This window comes from Ammospiza caudacuta, chromosome 20, assembly GCF_027887145.1.
Source record: "Ammospiza caudacuta isolate bAmmCau1 chromosome 20, bAmmCau1.pri, whole genome shotgun sequence".
NCBI lineage: Eukaryota > Metazoa > Chordata > Aves > Passeriformes > Passerellidae > Ammospiza > Ammospiza caudacuta.
The window spans coordinates 5,473,396-5,492,028 of NC_080612.1; the positions used below are offsets into that span (position 1 = coordinate 5,473,396).

Genomic DNA, 18,633 nt, shown 5'->3' on the forward strand with positions numbered 1-18,633 from the left:
CCTGTAGAGAAGGATGGATTCTTCCTGTGAAGATCCAGTGGAAGGAGAGGCAGCTGCTGTTCCTCTGGGGAATCCAGTGGAGAAGCCGTGCTGGTGTTCCAGAACGTCCAGGTTATATCCATGTAGGAATACTTGGCTCCTCTCTCTGGGCTCACATCTCCCAATGGGATGCTGTAGTTCTTATCAGCCATGCAGTGACATTCAATAGCTGTTATCAGCAGGTGTCCCCTCCTAAGGGAGGTGTGAATGTGGTCACTCACAGAGAGAGATAAGGCAAACTGCCCACTTGACAAAAGATAATCTGCCATACAGACGGTAATGCAATACAAGAAAACATCTTGTATTGCAATCCTCAACACTGCCACAGAATTCCATAGGTAGGAATTTATGGTATAAATAGGTAGGAATTTATGATAGAATTTGTTTTATTTTTAGGGTTGTGCTTTATTTTATGGGGGTTGGCAGTTGCATCTAACCCCTCCCCTTATTACTAGGTGCTGGAGCTGGTTGTAGCAGCTGTTGTAGGGTGTGGTAGGCTGGTAAGCTTGGGGGTTTGCTTTGTGTCTTGGGTGATTGTTATGGTTTATTTAGGGGGGATGTTGGAAGTGTTTGTTTATTCACTGGATCCTTACCCAGAAGAGTGGGCCAACTGGGGTGTTGGCTATGGCCTTGGGATAGGGTTGGTTGTGGTGATGGGGCTTGCTATAGGGGGTGTGTTGGAATTCCATAAATTCCTACCTATTTATACCATAAATTCCAGAAACCTCTTGGAAGTTTCTTCCCAGGGGAAATCCCAGTGAAGCCCAAGGTGGGAAGTGGATGCATCCCAAGGGGTTAACGTGGGTCTGGGGTGTGTTCCTCCCTCCCAGAACAACCTGACCTTTGTGGGCTGCGTGGGGATGCTGGACCCTCCGCGCAAAGAGGTCACCTCGTCCATCGAGATGTGCCGCAAGGCCGGCATCCGCGTCATCATGATCACCGGCGACAACAAGGGCACGGCGGTGGCCATCTGCCGCCGGATCGGGATCTTCTCCGAGAGCGAGGACGTGTCTGGCAGGGCCTACACGGGCCGGGAGTTCGATGAGCTGCCCCCCGAGGCGCAGCGCCAGGCGTGCCGCGAGGCTCGATGCTTCGCCCGCGTGGAGCCCGCGCACAAATCCCGCATCGTGGAGTACCTGCAGTCCTTCAACGAGATCACGGCCATGGTGAGCCCCTGAGGACACCCTGTCCCCTCCTCTCCACCCTGCTCAATCTTTTTGGAGTAAATACCAATATGGCTGGACAGGACGTGCCTGGGCTTGTCTGGCCCTTGGTGCTGATCCAAATAGCGGCACTGTGGTGTTTCACCCCACAGACCCTTTTGGCCAGCTGGGTGTGCGGTGTTTCACCCCACAGACACTTTTGGCCAGCTGGGTGTGTGGTGTTTCACCCCACAGACACTTTTGGCTGGCTGGGTGTGTGCTGTTTCACCCCACAGACACTTTTGGCTGGCTGGGTGTGTGCTGTTTCACCCCACAGACACTTTGGCTGGCTGGGTGTGTGGTGTTTCACCCCACAGACGCTTTAGGCTGGCTGAGTGCTGCAGCTGGGCAAGTCCAGGCCTGCAGGAGCTCAGGTGGTGCTGGGATGGAGCTTCCCCCCATAACAGAGGCTGCTCCTCAGGTTTCCCTCTGGCAGAGAAGCTTTTAAGGCGATGGTGAAGGAAAGGAGTTGGTTCTGATGGAGGGTTTGGATCCAGAGCTTTATTCTGGCCCTCAGGCCTCTGAATGCAGCACCAGCTCCAACAGAACTCCCTGAGCCCGTGGTTGCTGCTCCTTTAACCCTGGGGAGAGGGGCAGGGAGCCACCAAGCAGGGACAGGAGGGGAGGGACAAAGGACACCTGGATGGCCCAATGCCCCCCAGGGGTAGAGGGCATCCTTTGGATCTGCCAATCACTCAGTGCCCTTCTGGAATGCCAGGACTGACAGACAGTGCTGGGAGGGGAAAGGAGAAGTGATTGACACACCTGGGGAAGGAATCTTCAGGGAGGGGCCCAGGGTATCTGAGGCAAACCATGACATCACAGCGCAGCACAATCCCTCCACGCTGACCCCGGCTGTGTGCAGACAGGTGACGGTGTCAATGATGCCCCGGCGCTGAAGAAGGCAGAGATTGGCATCGCCATGGGGTCGGGCACGGCCGTGGCCAAGTCAGCTGCTGAGATGGTGCTGTCTGATGACAACTTCTCCACCATCGTGTCGGCCGTGGAGGAGGGCAGAGCCATCTACAGCAACATGAAGCAGTTCATCCGCTATCTCATCTCCTCCAACGTTGGGGAGGTCGTTTGGTGAGAGCCTCCCACAGTGGGCATCATGCTGCAGGGGGGGACACATCCCCTGGGGCAGGGCACCTGCAGGCAGCAGTGTGTAGGGCCCAAACTGGTAATCCCAGGCACCATGTCTTGTTCCCCAAGGGCAGGGAGATTGATTTTTTTTTTTTTTTGTAGTTTTACAATCCTGCCATACTGCAGCACCTGTTCTGTCAAATTATTGCCTATTTAAGCTCATGCAAGTGCCTGATCCGGGTGCAGATATTTGTACACAGGCTGCTATCACCCAGTCACAGCTATCCCTGCCCCTGCCCATCCCTCCCAGTCCTCAGCAACATCAGCACAACCTTGGGATCATCCTTTGCCCTAGCATTTCAGCATGGGTGTTTGTGCTGGGAATGGGAACCTGTCACAGACATCTTTTATGAGAAATCCTTTCTTTAGGATTTTTCCTCCTGAGAAGCTGAGAAGCTTCAGGAACAAAATGTAAACAATGATTATCTGCTGCTGTAGAATGCAACAGGCGCATCTGTGATTGGCCCATGTTGGATGTTTGTGATTAATGGCCAGTCACAGTCAGCTGGCTTGGACAGAGAGTCTGAGCCACAAACCTTTGTTATCATTCTTTGCTATTCTATTCTTAGCTAGCCTTCTGATGAAATCCTTTATTCTATTATTTTAGTATAATATAATATATATCATAAAATAAGAAATCAAGCCTTCTGAAACATGGAGTCAAATCCTTGTCTCTTCCCTCAACCTGAGACCCCTGTAAACACTGTCACAGGTACCTTTGTGGCCTGGGGACATCAATAGTTGGATAACTGCAAAGCAGATTTTAATAGCAACAGAAACAAATTTTAGCTGCAAAATTCAGTGCTGGGCTTCAGGTTCCTTATCAGGGGCTGTGGGTTCGTCTGCAGGACTTGGGGTGAATAGACAGTTTAAAGCTTTGGATCCAGATGTTCTCTCCCCCTTGCATGACACAGAACCTTAGCTGCCCAGAGCGTGTATAATTTCACATCCCTTTTTTTTTCTGCAGTATTTTCCTGACAGCCATCCTGGGCTTGCCCGAGGCTCTCATTCCCGTGCAGCTGCTGTGGGTGAACCTGGTGACGGACGGGCTGCCGGCCACGGCGCTGGGTTTCAACCCCCCCGACCTGGACATCATGGACAAGCAGCCCCGCAACCCCAAGGAGCCCCTCATCAGTGGCTGGCTCTTCTTCCGCTACCTGGCTGTGGGAGGTGGGTGCTGCTGGGTGGGAGGGTGTGTCAGGGTGGGCCTGGGCTGTCCTGGGCTGGGGTCTATTGGAATAATTACCAGTATAGCTGGATGAGACGTGCCTGAGCTTGTCTGGCCTTCACTGCTGAACCAAATAGTGGCACTGTGCTGTTTCACCCCACAGACACTTTTGCCTGGCTGGGTGTGTGGTGTTCACCCCACAGACACTTTTGGCTGGCTGGGTGTGTGCTGTTTCACCCCACAGACACTTTTGGCTGGCTGGGTGTGTGCTGTTTCACCCCACAGACACTTTTGCCTGGCTGGGTGTGTGGTGTTCACCCCACAGACACTTTTGGCTGGCTGGGTGTGTGCTGTTTCACCCCACAGACACTTTTGGCTGGCTGGGTGTGTGGTGTTCACCCCACAGACACTTTGGCTGGCTGGGTGTGTGGTGTTTTACCCCACAGACGCTTTAGGCTGGCTGAGTGCTGCAGCTGGGCACGTGGGGACAAGTCCAGGCCTGCAGGAGCTCAGGTGGTGCTGGGATGGAGCTTCCCCCCATAACAGGGGCTGCTCCTCAGGTTTCCCTCTGGCAGAGAAGCTTTTAAGGCGATGGTGAAGGAAAGGAGTCAGTTCTGATGGAGGGTTTGGATCCAGAGCTTTATTCTGGCCCTCAGGCCTCTGAATGCAGCACCAGCTCCAACAGAACTCCCTGAGCCCGTGGTTGCTGCTCCTTTAACCCCGGGGAGAGGGGCAGGGAAGGGGCAGGGAGCCACCAAGCAGGGACAGGAGGGGAGGGCCAAAGGACACCTGGATGGCCCAATGCCCCCCAGGGGTAGAGGGCATCCTTTGGATCTGCCAATCACTCAGTGCCCTTCTGGAACGCCAGGACTGACAGACAGTGCTGAGCAGGGGTCAGGGTGTGGAAAAGAGGTGACTGACACACCTGGGAGGGAATCTTCAAGGGAGGGGCCCGAGGTTCTGGGGTAAACCCTGAAATCACCACACAACAGGGGTCCCTGTCTGGTGCTGGGGTAAGGGTGTCTCTCTTGGCCACAGTGTACGTGGGCCTGGCCACAGTGGGAGCAGCCACCTGGTGGTTCCTGTACGACGCCGAGGGACCGCAGGTCTCCTTCCATCAGCTGGTGAGTCAGGAGGGAACAGGCTGACAGCTGCAGACATGGGTGAGGGTGTGCTTTCATGTCTTGGGGTCTTTTATCTATCTTTCCTCTGTGTTGGTTGTGGCATTCCCAAATTCCTGGTGGAGAAGACAGTAATTTAAAACAGAAGCAAATTCTCTCACTCAGGTTGTTTCCAGCCTTGCTTCTGCCAGCCACCAGCATAGTAGGGAAAGTTTCACATTCAGAGAGATTCAGAGAAGCTGAAAGTAGCTTCTGTGCCTCATCCCATATTGGAAGGGATCTGTTCTCATGTTACATTATTGTAGCTAATGTGAAAACTGCAGGGCAGAGGGAAAGCAGGTGCCATCACATCCCAATGGCATGTGCAATGGAAGATGGATTTCTGATGGAGACACGTGTGTGCTCAAACTCCTTCCTAACTGCACCTGAGAGCCTCAAGGCACTGCCCAGCCATACCCCTAAGGCCCAACCCCAACAGAAGCTGGGTCACTGCAGGCACTTTATTGGTTGCTCTGACCCCTGGGACATTTAACAGCAGCCCAGTTCATCACCTGCCCCCCAACCAGTCCACTCTTCCTCCTCTCTCCTGCCTTTCCTGCTGCTCTGCCATGTATTTACCAGCAGTTTCCTGTGCTGACAGAGGAACTTCATGAGGTGCACTGAGGACAACCCTATCTTTGAAGGAATTGACTGTGAGATCTTCGAGTCGCGATACCCAACGACGATGGCTCTGTCTGTGCTGGTGACCATCGAAATGTGCAATGCTCTGAACAGGTGTGCTGCCCACAGGGCTGCTCTCCTTGCTCTGTGTGTGACTGATTTTGTCTCTTTGAGTGGCTCTGGGTAGGGTGAGGGCTTTGCTTTGGCTCAGCAGAGCCGTTCAGAGCGTCCTCACAGGGGAGCTCTGGGTTTTCCATAGAGGAACTGCTCCAAGGCAGTGTGCTGTGCCTGGGAGCAGTGAAGGAAGGACTGGATTTGCATTCATTAGTGATTTGGTCATTAATGATCAGCCCTAATCCATGCATTGCTGGTTGTATCCACATCCAGTTTGCAGCAAAGCCTGGGGATGAACAGCCTGGAAAAGAAATGATGTAGCATATGGCCTTGCATGTTGGAGGGAAATGAAATTCCCAGCATGGGCAGATGTGGGGGGGGTTTCTGGGGGTAACCCTGTCCCCTCACTTTCACAGTGTCTCTGAGAACCAGTCGCTGCTGAGGATGCCACCCTGGCTCAACATCTGGCTGCTGGGGGCCATCATCATGTCCATGGCTCTGCACTTCCTCATCCTCTATGTCAAGCCCATGCCTGTGAGTGCCCTCTGTCACCTCCCTGTGCTTCCTGTGGACAAGGACATCCCTGGGGCAATCTTTGGGTCGGGAAACTTCTGGGATGACTGTTCCCAGAAGGTGCCCTCAGGGCCAGGTCCCATGGCTCAACCCAGCATGGAAATCAGGAGTCATTCTGCCCCATGAACCATGAAAATCAGGAGTCATTCTGCCCCATGAACCATGGAAATCAGGAGTCATTCTGCCCCATGAACCATGGAAATCAGGAGTCATTCTGCCCCACGAGCCAGGAGTACAGAGCTCTCCCAATGGGCAATGCAAAGGCTCTAGATATCTCCAGAGGGTGCTTCAGCCCTTTAGGAGTTGTCTCCTTTGCAAGGTTGGGGATGTCTTGGTTGGTGCCCAAAGGTGCTTAAAATGAAGTTTCTGTACCCAGGAGGTTGCATTGTCCCTTGTCACCTGCTGAGCACCTGTGACCACATAAACACGCAGTCCTGCCTTGTGCCTCACTTTCCCCATCTGCAGGAGAGGTGAAGACTATAATTTTTCACTAATCTTGGCCAAAATCCACCTTGGATCATGACAGACCTTGAAGAAATCCTCCTGTTTGGGCTGTCTGGATCCTCCCTCTTTATTCCTGTGATGACCCTCTCTCAACCTTTGTATACGACAACGTGATCCCTAAAACAACAAAATATCCCACCTGCTCCCCTAGTGACATGTCCAACCCTTTCCACCCTGCAGCTCATCTTCCAGGTGACCCCCCTGAGCTGGCCACAGTGGGTGGTTGTGATGAAGATCTCCCTGCCTGTGATCCTGCTGGATGAAGGCCTCAAGTACCTTTCCCGCAACCACCTGGATGGTGAGCATGGTCTGCACCCCCTGGGTTAGGGTGGCACTTTGCTTGGGGTTCCTGGGGGTTTTGTGGACCTCTAACTCACCTCCTCTGCCTGTGTGATGTCTGCACCTGCATGTTCACCCAGCTTTGCTGTGCCAAGGGTCTTCTCCTGCTCCCTTCCTTCCTGGTGCCACGCCTGGCAGAGCAGTTGGTGATTGCATCTGCTTGAAATGCTCCCTTTGGAGCTGGAGCATTAGATAAACCTGCCACAAGTTATTAATTCAGTTCCTCTTAAACCTCCAGGAACTGGATCCCTTTGCTTATGAAGCGAAACAAATCAAACACTGATTTGTAACAGGAAACCCGTCTTTTTTCCTCTCAGATTTCCACCTCTCTCTGTCCATCCTTATTTGGTGTTGGCAACCTCTGTGCTAAGATCCACTGAGAGCTGAACACCTTATAAACTGGTTTTAAACTGGCTTTGAAGTGGCTGCCCACTTTAAAGGGATCTCTCAGGATGCAGCCCTTGGCACAACCAGAGGAGAAGCAGCTCCTGTGACACTGGAGCAGCAGTTCCTGTGTGCTCCTGGGCTCCATGCTGTAAATCACAGCCTGTCTTTGGGCAGCCCTCCAAAGAGATGATATCATCTTTTCTTTCATTTCTTGCAGAAGTTGTTGCTGTGGGGGATATCTCAGCACTGAGTTAAGCCCACAGATTTTCCCAGGGCTGCTGAGCAGTGCTGTGCCTGCCACAGGGGTGGCCCCTCTCCAGAAATAGGATTTATTTATTCATTTTTTGGGGTGAGCCTGCCCTGACAGTGATAGCAGGGAGAAGCAGGGCAGGAAGGGCACCGTCCTTGCTTAGGGAAGATCTGAACAATCTGAGTGTGAGGACTGGATTTCTTCCACACCATCACCTTGCTCAAACCATCTTTTCACCCCTCAGGCAACCTGTGTCATAGCAAACCCCTCTTTTTCCCTTTACCCTGTAATAACAACCCAGAAAATGTGTGCAAAGCCACTCTTGCCTTTCCAGGCTGAAGGCAGGTCTGGCCAGCCCTGTCAAGGAGGGCTCTGGGGCATTGTCACAGCTGTGTTTGGTTTCTCATGGAGCAGGGCTTTGCAAGTACCTGGAAATATGGGATGGGGAAGCATTGCAGGCAGGAAATGGTCACAAACAGATCTCCCTCCCCATCAGTGTGTCCTGGTGTGCAGGTAGCGCTCATGTCAGCCTTTCTTCCTGTATGGGGCTGATGCAGAAACTCAGCAATTGCTCAGAGAAACAGAAGTGCAAGGCTCCTGTGTTTACAAACCAGATAGAAATTGTTTCTAGCCTGTTTTTATTGAATTGTTTCATCTCTCATCAGACACCCAGGTCTGTTTTCTCCCACAATTACAAGCCTGTAGCAACAATTCCACAGCATGGCACCAGGCTGGGTGTAGGAAAGCTGGTTAATGTTGCATCCTATGCATGCCCTTGGTCTTCACTTCACAATCTGTACTCTGAGGCTGAGTCTGTCCTTCTCCCACACTTTGTATTTCTCTGTAAAATCTCTGCACTGCTGGAGGAAGTGCTTTTCTTTGCTCTGCCTGCACAGCTCCAAGCACAGCGAGGTTTCTGGTAGGCACACATCCTCTCAAGTGCCAGCACAGCAGCTCAGTTTTCTCCTCCCATGGCACACTCCCAATGTTTCAGGTGCTCTGAGCTCTGAGCTTCCCTCATCCCCACAGTCACAGTGCTGCTGATGCTCATGGGTTGCTCTGTCTCACGGATCCAGGGTTTCCCATGCAACTCTCCTATCACAGCTGTGTGGCAAAATCACCACGCTTCAGTCATCACACTTGAAAGAAGCAATTGAAACTCTTCCACTTCCTGATTGCTCTGGCCTTTGAAAAGCAAAGGAAAATACCTCCAAAAGCCACTTTTATATGTGGTCTTGTGATATTTTTTTTTTTGCCAGGCATTCTCAGGACAGTAACACCTAAATGGAGCGGGGAGCACCAGTTGAATACCTGCAAGACTCCAGAGCAAGGGTTGGCTTCCTTACCTGTCTCATCCCTGAATGCTGCATCCCTGAATGCTGCATCCCTGAATGCTGCATCCCTGAATGCTGCATCCCTGTGCTTCCTGCAGTCTTGTGGGGACCTGCTTGGAATGTGTCTGGGTGAACATGGCTTAGATATAGAACAGAGATACAATAATAGAGCCAAGAGACTCTACCCAGACAGGATCTCCTTTCCCACAGTGGTCTCTGTGTTTGCTCCATAATAAGGCCTAGCAAGCCTGTGAAGTAGCTGTTTGATGGCAGTTTTGGCCAGGAGCCAGGCTAGCACTTGGTCTCTGCAAGACAGGGCTTGGGAATGGTCTCCAGCATGGGATCATCCAAGGGATGGCCAAGGGTGTTCAGCTGAGGAATGTAAATGTATAGCTGTGAGTTCTGCTGATTCAGGAATTGCATGGAAAAGTTTCTCCTTTGATGAGATTTAGATGTGTTTCCATTATGCTGGATTTTCCTTGTCCTTGAAGTGGCAGAAAGCTGAGACTCTTGAGTTCTCACTGTGGTCTCAGTGCTTTACATTCCTCTCCCCATCACTCTGCTCACATCCAGCCTTTCATCTCACATCCTTTGCATATCTGGCTGCCTCCATTCCCCTCTGGCCCCTCTGAGGTTGGCTTTGTGTGAGCTGCAGATGTTCTGGAGCGTGGAGATGTTCTCAGGGTCTGTCACACACTGACAGGCTCACAAGGGCTCACCACCCTCAGGGATCTCTTGCTGTAGTATCTTTGATATTTTCCATGCTCTATGCATTCAAGTGGTTGTTCTCTCAGAATCCTGTGGCATGCAGGAGGAAGATTTCCAGGCATCTGTGCCAAGGCCTTGCAGAAGCCTCTTTGTCTCTTTTCTAAGTGGTTCTCAAGAAGTACCAATTATAGGGAGGACACTGAGATAACCCCAGTGCTCAGGTCCCTCTGTGCACCATCAGCCCACTGCTGAGCCCACCCTGCTCCCCTCCTGCACTGTCCCTGCACCTCCTCATGTTCCCCATCTCAAAGCAAACCCCTCACAGGTGTTGGAGCTCTGCTGTGGTTGTTCTCACCATGTTCCAGCAGCAGGCCCTGTCTGGGTGCTGAGCATCACCATTGCTGTGGTAAAAGCAGGGACAAAACCACAAAGCAGGTGTTTTCTGCCCTACATGCCTGCCCTGACAGCAGCAGGGCCACTGAAAATCAGGAGATTGGTTGCACAGGAATTGACTTGGTGTCTTTTGTGGCAGATCAGCATTTAGGCAGCTGTTTGTCCTTGTGCCCAGTGAGGACAGCAGCCCTCAGGGTCATTTTGCAGGAGGTGAAAGATGGTGGCAACCCCACCCTGTTCCTGGTCCCTCTCCCATGGCAGCACAGTGCCCTGCAGTCTCCTGCCACTGCAGCTGATCTGCAGGTGAGGTTGGTCCCTGGTGTGAACATCTCCACCACTGAGGGAGCTTTGGGCATTTCTCTGCAAAGCTGGCACAAGATTTAGGCTTCAGCATCCTCCCAGAGGAGAGTGGCTGGCAGAGGTGGCAGTGCAGTGACAAATGCATCACACTCCCTGCCAGGGGCAGACACAGCTCTGCATCTGAGACCGTCCAAAACGTGCAGGGACCAAAATCTCCAACACAAAAAATCCTCCAGCATATAGCAAAAAGGAGCTGTTCACCCTCATTTTCCCCCATGCACCTGGGTCTGAGGGAAGCTCCTGGAAGTGCCCCAGGAGCACAGGGGCTGCTGCAGCTGCCCGTGTTCCTGCAGAGGAGGCAGCCATCCATCCTCTCCCTGGCACGGCAGAGCGGGGAGCGAGCGCCTGCCCTTGTAGGGAAATGTGTGCCTGGAGCTACCTTGGCTGGGTGCTGGCAGAGGATGTGTCCCCGTGGGCCAAGCATTCCCTGGAGCTGTGGGATGCTCTGCAGGAGAGCTCTGCTGCACCTTCCAGGGCTGGAATACCGACACAGGATTTTACAGCTCTGCTGCCTCACTTTTTGTTTTTATTTCCCACTCTGTTCTATTCTTTTATGTGTGTCCATGTGTCATGCTTTAGAAATGGAAGAGCAGAGGGAAGCTGCCAGTGTTGCTGCCCTGGTATTGCAAAGGGGTGAGGGGACATTTTCCATCCTTTGAGCTGTGTGATGGGCCAAATATTCTCTTGAGCTGTGGGATGCTCTGCAGGAGAGCACTGCTGCACCTTCCAGGGCTGGAATCTCCACACAGGATTTTTTATTTCCCTCTCTTTTCTGGTTTTTTATATATGTCCATGAGTCGTGCTTTAGAAATGGAAGAGCAGAGGGAAGCTGCCAGTGTTGCTGCCCTGGTATTGCAAAGGGGTGGGGGGACAATTTCCATCCCTGGAGCTGTGGGATGCTCTGCAGGAGAGCAGTGTTGCACCTTCTAGTGCTGGAATATCCACATGAGACTTTACAGCTCTTGCTGCCTCGCTTTTTGTTTTTATTTCCCCCTCTCTCCTGTTTTTCATGTCTGTGTGTCATGCTTTAGAAATGGAAGAGCAGAGGGAAGCTGCCAGTGTTGCTGCCCTGGTATTGCAAAGGGATGGGGGGACAATTTCCCTTTTGGTTTTCTCCTGGGGTCTGGGGTCTCAGCTGAAGCTCAGGGTGCCCTGCTGTGATGGGGGAGATGTGCAGTTTTCAGAGCTACAAGGGCTGCAGCTTTTCCCTTGGTGAAGGAGGTGATCTGGGCTGGCAGTGGGAGCCTGCATCCCTCCAGCAGCACCTTTTACAGGAACCTGTTGAGGAAAGTCAAAAGCAGTAAGGAAAAGCCCCCCCAAAAGCCTCATCTGTCTGTGGGGAGCAGAGCTTGGAGCAGCTGAGCTCACATTGTGCAGTTGTGGTTTGCAAGTGCTGGAAGGCTGTGACACCCCTGGTGTGAGGCAGCATCCAGAGGCACTGTCACCATCCCATCATCCCTGCAAACAGGTCCTGCATCTGCCCTGCTCCTGTCACCTGTGTGAGGGAAGGACAGACAGACACTGGCATGCAGGGACCTGCATATGTTGGAGCTGGACCCTTGGCTGGTAGAAACACCTGACTCACTCCATGCCAGGATTTTGTCACTTTAGACACCTAAGAGCAACTTTTTGAAGAGCATCCACTGTGGTTTAACACTGCAGCCATGTCCCCTTCCTGTGCCTGCCACATGCCATGGCATCCTCCTCCCCGTTTGCACAGCCATGGGGTGATGTTTTAGGGGAACTGCCATGGTTTGCAAATTACCACTGGTGTGTCACCCAGTGGGGACTGCTCAGCTGCTGGAGGAGAGGGAAGAGAGGCTGCTGCAGTGGGGAGGACATTAATTTTGATTATTGCATTGATATTTAGTGCAGTGCAGTTGCCAGCATCCCTGCCTTGCACCAAAGCCTGCAGTGTCATCCAGAGGGATGCTGCCATCACAGCAAACCATTTTATCTCAGCACACAAGGACGGGGCTCTGCAGCCAGCCCTGGAAAAAAATTTTGGCAGAAGTTGCAAAAAAGCCTTTTCCCTCTGCCTTGCCTGTTATTTATTAATTCCCCTGGAAGCTGTCGGCACCAGGGCTGGCAGCAGGCACAGAGCCCCAGGGTAACCCTGGGCAGGACCCTTATTTATCAAGAGCACAGGAACAGCAGTCCCCAGTGAGATGTATTTTGTGATGTGTGCAGTGATGAAAGAGAGAGAAATACAGTCAAAAGATTCATGATAAGGGATTTTTCTAACTCTCCTTAGCAAGTGCTGCTTCTGGGTAGGTTTTTTTTAAGGAAAAAGGTGTGTTCTGGGTAAACCAAGCTACCCCAGGCTGGAGGGTGGCTGCTGCCGCAGCAATCAGGGACACTCCTGTCAACTGCTTGAAAATTTGGGATCTAGTTGTTGTAAGTCAAATTCTGGCAAGGATTTTGAGCCTGGTTACATGGAGTTTGAGCTGGATACCATCACTTTTCTACAGACCATATGTTGCCTGTTACCTCCCCATCCATCTGGAGGGAGGGAGAAGTGGGAGGGCAGCCCTGGGACGGTGGCTGTGATGAGAAGTTTGGTCCTTGCTCATTGTTTTGAAGGGATTTATGGGTGTGGTACATGGGCAGTGTGTGTAAGTGTGTGAGCCCATGGAGCAGTGTCCATGTCTGCAGCGGGGCTGGGGCTCTGGGGTGGTGGGAGGATGCAGTGACCTTCCTCCTCTCTGAGCCACTGCCTTTCCCTGCATGATGCCTCGTTGGGAGCAGTGAGGAGGGTCCTGCCTACTCACCTTCCACATGGCTCCACCTCAGGTTGGATATTGGGAAAAAGTTTTTCATGGAAAGAGTGATAAAGTTCTGGAATGGCTGCCCAGGGAGGTGGTGGAGTCCCCATCCCTGGGTGTGTTTAACAAAGCCTGGATGTGGCACTGGGTGAGGTGTTGGGGCTGGGTTGGACTCGATGATCCTGAATGTCTCTTCCAACCCAGTCATTCTGTGAATTCTATGAATTCATCCCTTTTCCCAACTCTTGCAGAGACCTTCCTCACCCAGGGACCAGCATCCTCCTCCTCCTCCCACAGCCTGAGCTGCCACAGCTGCAGTCAGGCCAGCTCTGTGCACACAGGATCCCAGGTTCCTTCTGGGATCAACCCAGGAGCAACCACTCTCGGTAACAAAACCATGGAGCTGCTTTGCTTTTGAACCCTCACCAATACTTTCATTTCTCTCTTTTGCCCTCCCTTTCAGGAGAAGAGGACAAGAAATGAACGACCTGAGGGCGACTCTGAACTAGAGGATCCCTAACTTGTCCCTGGGACTGAAGTCTTGCATGCGTGACCATCGCTAAAGCCAGCAGGACATGCATGTGTCCGACTCTCAGACAAATGCGGGTGAATCGTCAAAAAGAAAAAAATCCTGATTTTCGTTTTGTTCTGTAGCTTTCTTTTTCCTGTACATATGAGTGCAATTACTGGACAGCTGGCCTAGAGTTTGGGGATGGAGCTGTGTGGATCTGAGTCGTTGTAATGTGGTTCCTTGGGATTTTGTTTTTGCCAAATTTGAGACCCTCTTTGCAATTTTCACCCTGACTGAGTGAGCATGGGCAAGGTGGCCTTCATGAGAGGTTAAGGCAGGAATTTGGGATTTGAGGCCACATCCCCCAGTGGGATGGGATGCACAAGGCAGCTTCAGGGGCTGGGAAGGGCTTGGCAGTGAGTGAGGGCAGGGAGAGAGGAGAGGGGGCTGTGTTGTTGAGCCTTGCTGATGTCCCTAGTGTTGCTGCTGCTGTGCTCTGCTCCAGTGGCTGCAGCAGCTGGGCATGGCTTCAGAGTGTGTCCCAACACTGGTGTGAACCTCATGGAGGTGTGTTTATACCTTGAGGTCAGGTGCCTATGGTGGAAGTTGAAGTTCTCCCTGTTTATCACGCTGTCCTGTTTGATCCCTGCATTATGGAAAGCCCAGCACCTTCTCAGGCTCATCCAGCACCAAAGCACGATGAAGTCTTGTCTGTTCTCCATCTGGCATCTTGCTGGATCCCATCTGCACTATATAAGGCAGTCCTTCTCCTTGGAGGGGCAGCCATGTAAAGAAAGCAAGGGGATGCCCACCTTGCATTCCTCATGTCCACCACTCCCTCCTGGTCACACTTTCTTTCCTCAGTGAATTTTTAACTATTTCCCCAGCAGTAGTACAGCTTAAGTTTTTAGGAGCACATCCATGGCTTGATGTGCTCTGCTCTGGAGACCATCACTGACTTGCACAGGGCATCCCTGCCAAGGGATCACGATGGCAATGAATGTATGCTTGTACATAATGTGGTCTTTTTCCATGAGTGGTGTTTGTTGTGGCATCCCTTTTTGTAAGGCACCAACTTTATCTTGCCCTCTGGGGATTTTTTCCACAGCAGGAGTCAGACAGTCTTCAGTGAGGATTTGTAGATCAGGAGTGGATTTTGGGATCCATTAAGTTTTTCTTTCTCCATTGAGCTGCATCAGCTGAGAAGCTGATAGTGGGTGGTCTCTTCTCCAGCTCTCCAAATTCTCCCTCCTGTTTTCCTCACCATCCCCTAGGATCCATCCTGATGATGTTTAGTTAGCCAGAGCCTGTATCTTTCCTTTCTCTTACATTCCAGCAACAGCACTAGAGCCAGGGTCTGGGATAGCATTTGCTCCTTTGCTGTTGGGTTTTCTTTTCTACTTTTTGCCTCTTCAAAGCTACCAGTGTTTTTCTGTATCATCTGGGCAAGACCATCTCTCCTTCCATACAGTAGGTGCCAAATATCATCCCTCCTTTCTTTTCTCCATCACCAGCATTGAAGATGAGCAGAGCCCCCAGACCAATGGGAATGTACAGAATTGTTATACTACTGAGCTGATTTATTGTACAGAAAACCTTGCATGAAATGTTGTTACTGTATTTAATATATAATGTATTCAAGAAATTTTAATATGGAGCTCTTTAAAAAAGATCTTTATAGATACTCTGTCGTTAGAAAATTGTTGCTGATTTTTTAAAATCTTATTATACTTTGTCTTGAAGAAGTTTTATTTTTCAAATGTGTTCTGTCAAAATGATTTAATCAGTTGATCCCATGGGATAACCAATTCCTCTTCAAAGATTTTCACCATGGATGAGACCCACCCTGGTGCAGAGGACCAGGACATGACCCAGGTACTGTATAAGCCAAAATAAGGCTTCAGTAAGACTAATGCTGTAGACATGTGATTTGCCTTTCCTCAAAAGGGTGGATTCCACCTTACTTTAGTACAGGTCACAGAACTAAAGAGTTGTTTAAGTTGGGAAAGACATCCAAGATGATTGAGTCCATCTCCATTGTTCTGTGCAGAAAAACAGCCAGTGGGAATTTAGTCCAGCTCCAGCTCAGTGTCATCAGAGGAGGCAGCTTCTCTGTTTCTGAGGTTAACATCCAGTTTGGGAGAGGCTGGGCTGGATTCAGAGGCTGGGCTGGATTCAGAGCATCCCAGCCCTGTTTGGAGAGTCCCTTGTGCCTGCAGCCTCCCTGGTCCCTTGTGCCTGCAGGAACCTGCTTGGTCCATCCACCACCTGATTTACACTGCTTTCCCTGAACCTAATGTCAGGTGGAGGGTTATGAATTTAACCCAAATGTGTGTGGTGTGGAGAAGTTTCTTGTGTAAAAGCCCAGGCAGGTCAGTCTGTTCATGCAACCATTGGGTCACAGTTGTGAGTTACCAAAGCCTGAACCATCATGGGCAAGAAACCAGAGCTGTGCCCAGGTTGTTCTTCCCAGCAGCAGCAAATTGTGTTTTATTTATATTATAAGCCTTAAATCTATCTAGAAAATGCCCAGGTAATCTGCATTAGATCTGCCTGGAGCAGGTGGGACCATTTTGACACATCCCCATTTCCCCTTCTGAATGGTGACCATATCTCTTGTCTCTCCCCACATCCTTTAATTACTTGGAGTACAGGTTTCACCCCATACTTTTGATTACAGAGGCTCATACTTCAAACACCTCAATGAAGTAGAAAAATATCCATAGATGTAAGTATTTTTTCCTTTATTCTTTGGTGAAAGGTCAGGATAGATCACAGAGTAGTTATTTATTGCATGTGTGCCAGCAGCAGCCTGCTGGGAGGTTTTACAGGCTGGAACATGTTCTTTTGTAAACTTGGAGGTCCCAGAGCCAAGACCATCACTTTGGGATAAGCTCTTGTGTCTTACCAAGGCATCTGACTGTGCAATACAAGGGAGATGGACACTGGGCGGCTGTTTTGCCCTAAAGCTTTTTTCAAAAAGCAGCTTGAGGGAAAACCTCTGGGATCCTTGCTTTTCTTGGCAGCAGAGGTTAGAAATTATTTCCTTTTTAGTTTTATTTTGATGGTGCTGCCTGGCATAGTCTAAGTCTATAAATAAAACTCAGGTCTTTCCAGCAAGACCTTTAGGAGTGGTGGGCTGCTGTGACAGATCCTCCACAAGATGCAGGGCAGAGGAGGTGCTGGATGGCAGCATGGGGTTGTGATTATCCATGAGCACTTTATACTCCTTCCTCAGGGGCCAAGGTGGGAGGGAAAGGTCCTGTGTTCCTGGGCTGAGCACCAGGGGGATCAGCTGTGGTGGGAAGTCTTTTGTACTGTTTTGGGGCATTGTGTCATTGCTGGATGAGCTCTTCCCCCTGTGGTGTGTGATCCCATGGGGATCCCACGTTGGAAAAAGGAAAAAGAGCAAAGTGCTGCGTCCTGCATTTTATTTGTGTCGTGTGGCCCAGGTCTGGATGAGGTTTGTGTTGGTGTGTTTGGGGTTTTGGCACTGTGAGCATCCTGTGTGTGTGTTTCTGGTGATGCTCTGCTCAGCCAAGGCTGGATGGCACCACCAGGCTCTGGGGGGGCAGCAGGAGGGACAGGCTCTATGGAGGGGCTGCGGGACTTTGTTCCTGTAAGAGCATCAGAGATTGAGTTGGACTTTGTGCTCATGGAGATGGCAGAAGGAGGAGCAAGAGGAAAACTCAGCATTAATTTTTGGTCTTTCTTTTGTACATCAGGTTGATAATACTGCTTCCCAGTCAGGCTCCTGCTCCACTAAAACTCACCAAATAATGATTTGAGCTGTGCAGGGGCCCTGGCTGGGAGATGTCCATGAGCTTCAGTGACCTTGGCATTACATCACTCCTGAAACTCAAACACACTCAAGGCCCCACTACCAACTCCTGAGACTTACTGTGATTGTTGGACCATACCTGGCATGGCCATCACTTTGTATAAATGATGCCAGAGATTCAGCCCCATCTGGGCTCTTTTTCCTCCCACTTCTGCAGTGACATGTTGGGGAAACAGCCTGGGAGTACTGACCAAGGAAAAGGCTTTACCCCATGCAGATCTTGTGAGGCACAATTGGGGTTAGGATTTGCAGGGCTGCAGTACACAGGGTCAATTGTGCTCCCTGGACCTGTTGTTGTGGTGCCACTCAGCTTTTGGTGTGAATGGGGCATTAAATGAGCCAAAATCTGTGTGTGCCTGGAGTGATGGGCACTTGGGACCAAGAGGAGGGCAACCAGCAGGTGCCCTCAGTGGCTTCAGTCTGGGAATATGCTGATTTTTTTTTTTTTTTAATATGAGATGCCTGAACAGCCAAATGTAGAAATCTCTGAGATTGTGCTTCTTAGTAAAAGGTAAATTGTTATATCTTGGGGGGTGGGAGGGTGTTATCTGAGGGACAGAACTGAAAGAAATGAGGTTTCCTATTTTATTATATGAGAGATATTTTTCCACTAAATTCCTGCTTCCTAAACCATGTCCTTTGTCTGACTGTAAATAGCCAGGTGTGCTGGGAAGACGTGGGAAGGCTCCATGTGGTCACATCCATACAATCCACTCTGTTCACACAATATTGGGCTGATTTGTTTTATACTTAGAAAATTACAGAAATAAAAGCAATTTTACTGGATGACTGGGGGGCTTTGTGTTTATTTGGTTGTTGTTGTTTTACCTTTTTGGGGTTTTTTTTGCTTTTCTTGTCCCGTTTGTGGCTGATTTGGGGGATATTTGGGAGCCCATGGAGCCATACAGGAGCCTGAGGGCATTCTTCAGCCGTAAAAGGAGTTGTGCTCACCAGATCAGGATTTCTTGTGGGTTTTCAGAGGAGCCAAACTAGAAATGGAGCTGAGCTTGTGCCTGGCATGGGATGACAAAGGCAAAATGAACGGAGCGGCATAATACGACTGTTGGGAATTTTTAAATTCACTCTTGGGGCACGAGAATACAAATAACAGTGCTAATTTTGACTGTATCCAGAATAGTCATCACCTTATCTCCCCCAGCTGGGAGGGGGGGTTTAAATAAGCCCTGCTATAACCTCTACAAGAAATAATTGTGAAATAAA

At 50.6% G+C, this 18,633-nt stretch overlaps 1 protein-coding gene across 3 annotated transcripts in view; it reads left to right on the forward strand.

Moving 5' to 3' along the window:
* ATP2A3 (ATPase sarcoplasmic/endoplasmic reticulum Ca2+ transporting 3) overlaps positions 1-18,188 on the forward strand; it is a 63,366-nt gene extending 45,178 nt beyond the window's left edge. For 2 of the 3 annotated variants that reach the window (XM_058818052.1, XM_058818055.1), the window contains exons 14-22: positions 870-1,205; positions 2,107-2,327; positions 3,352-3,554; positions 4,591-4,676; positions 5,314-5,447; positions 5,864-5,981; positions 6,705-6,822; positions 8,760-8,832; positions 13,524-18,188. In XM_058818052.1, coding sequence (XP_058674035.1) covers positions 870-1,205; positions 2,107-2,327; positions 3,352-3,554; positions 4,591-4,676; positions 5,314-5,447; positions 5,864-5,981; positions 6,705-6,822; positions 8,760-8,832; positions 13,524-13,569 — 1,335 coding nt within the window. In that variant the 3' untranslated portion in view covers positions 13,570-18,188. The remainder of the gene's footprint in view (positions 1-869; positions 1,206-2,106; positions 2,328-3,351; positions 3,555-4,590; positions 4,677-5,313; positions 5,448-5,863; positions 5,982-6,704; positions 6,823-8,759; positions 8,833-13,523) is intronic. The other variant, XM_058818053.1, reaches the window with a different exon arrangement.
* Positions 18,189-18,633: the final 445 nt, after the last annotated feature.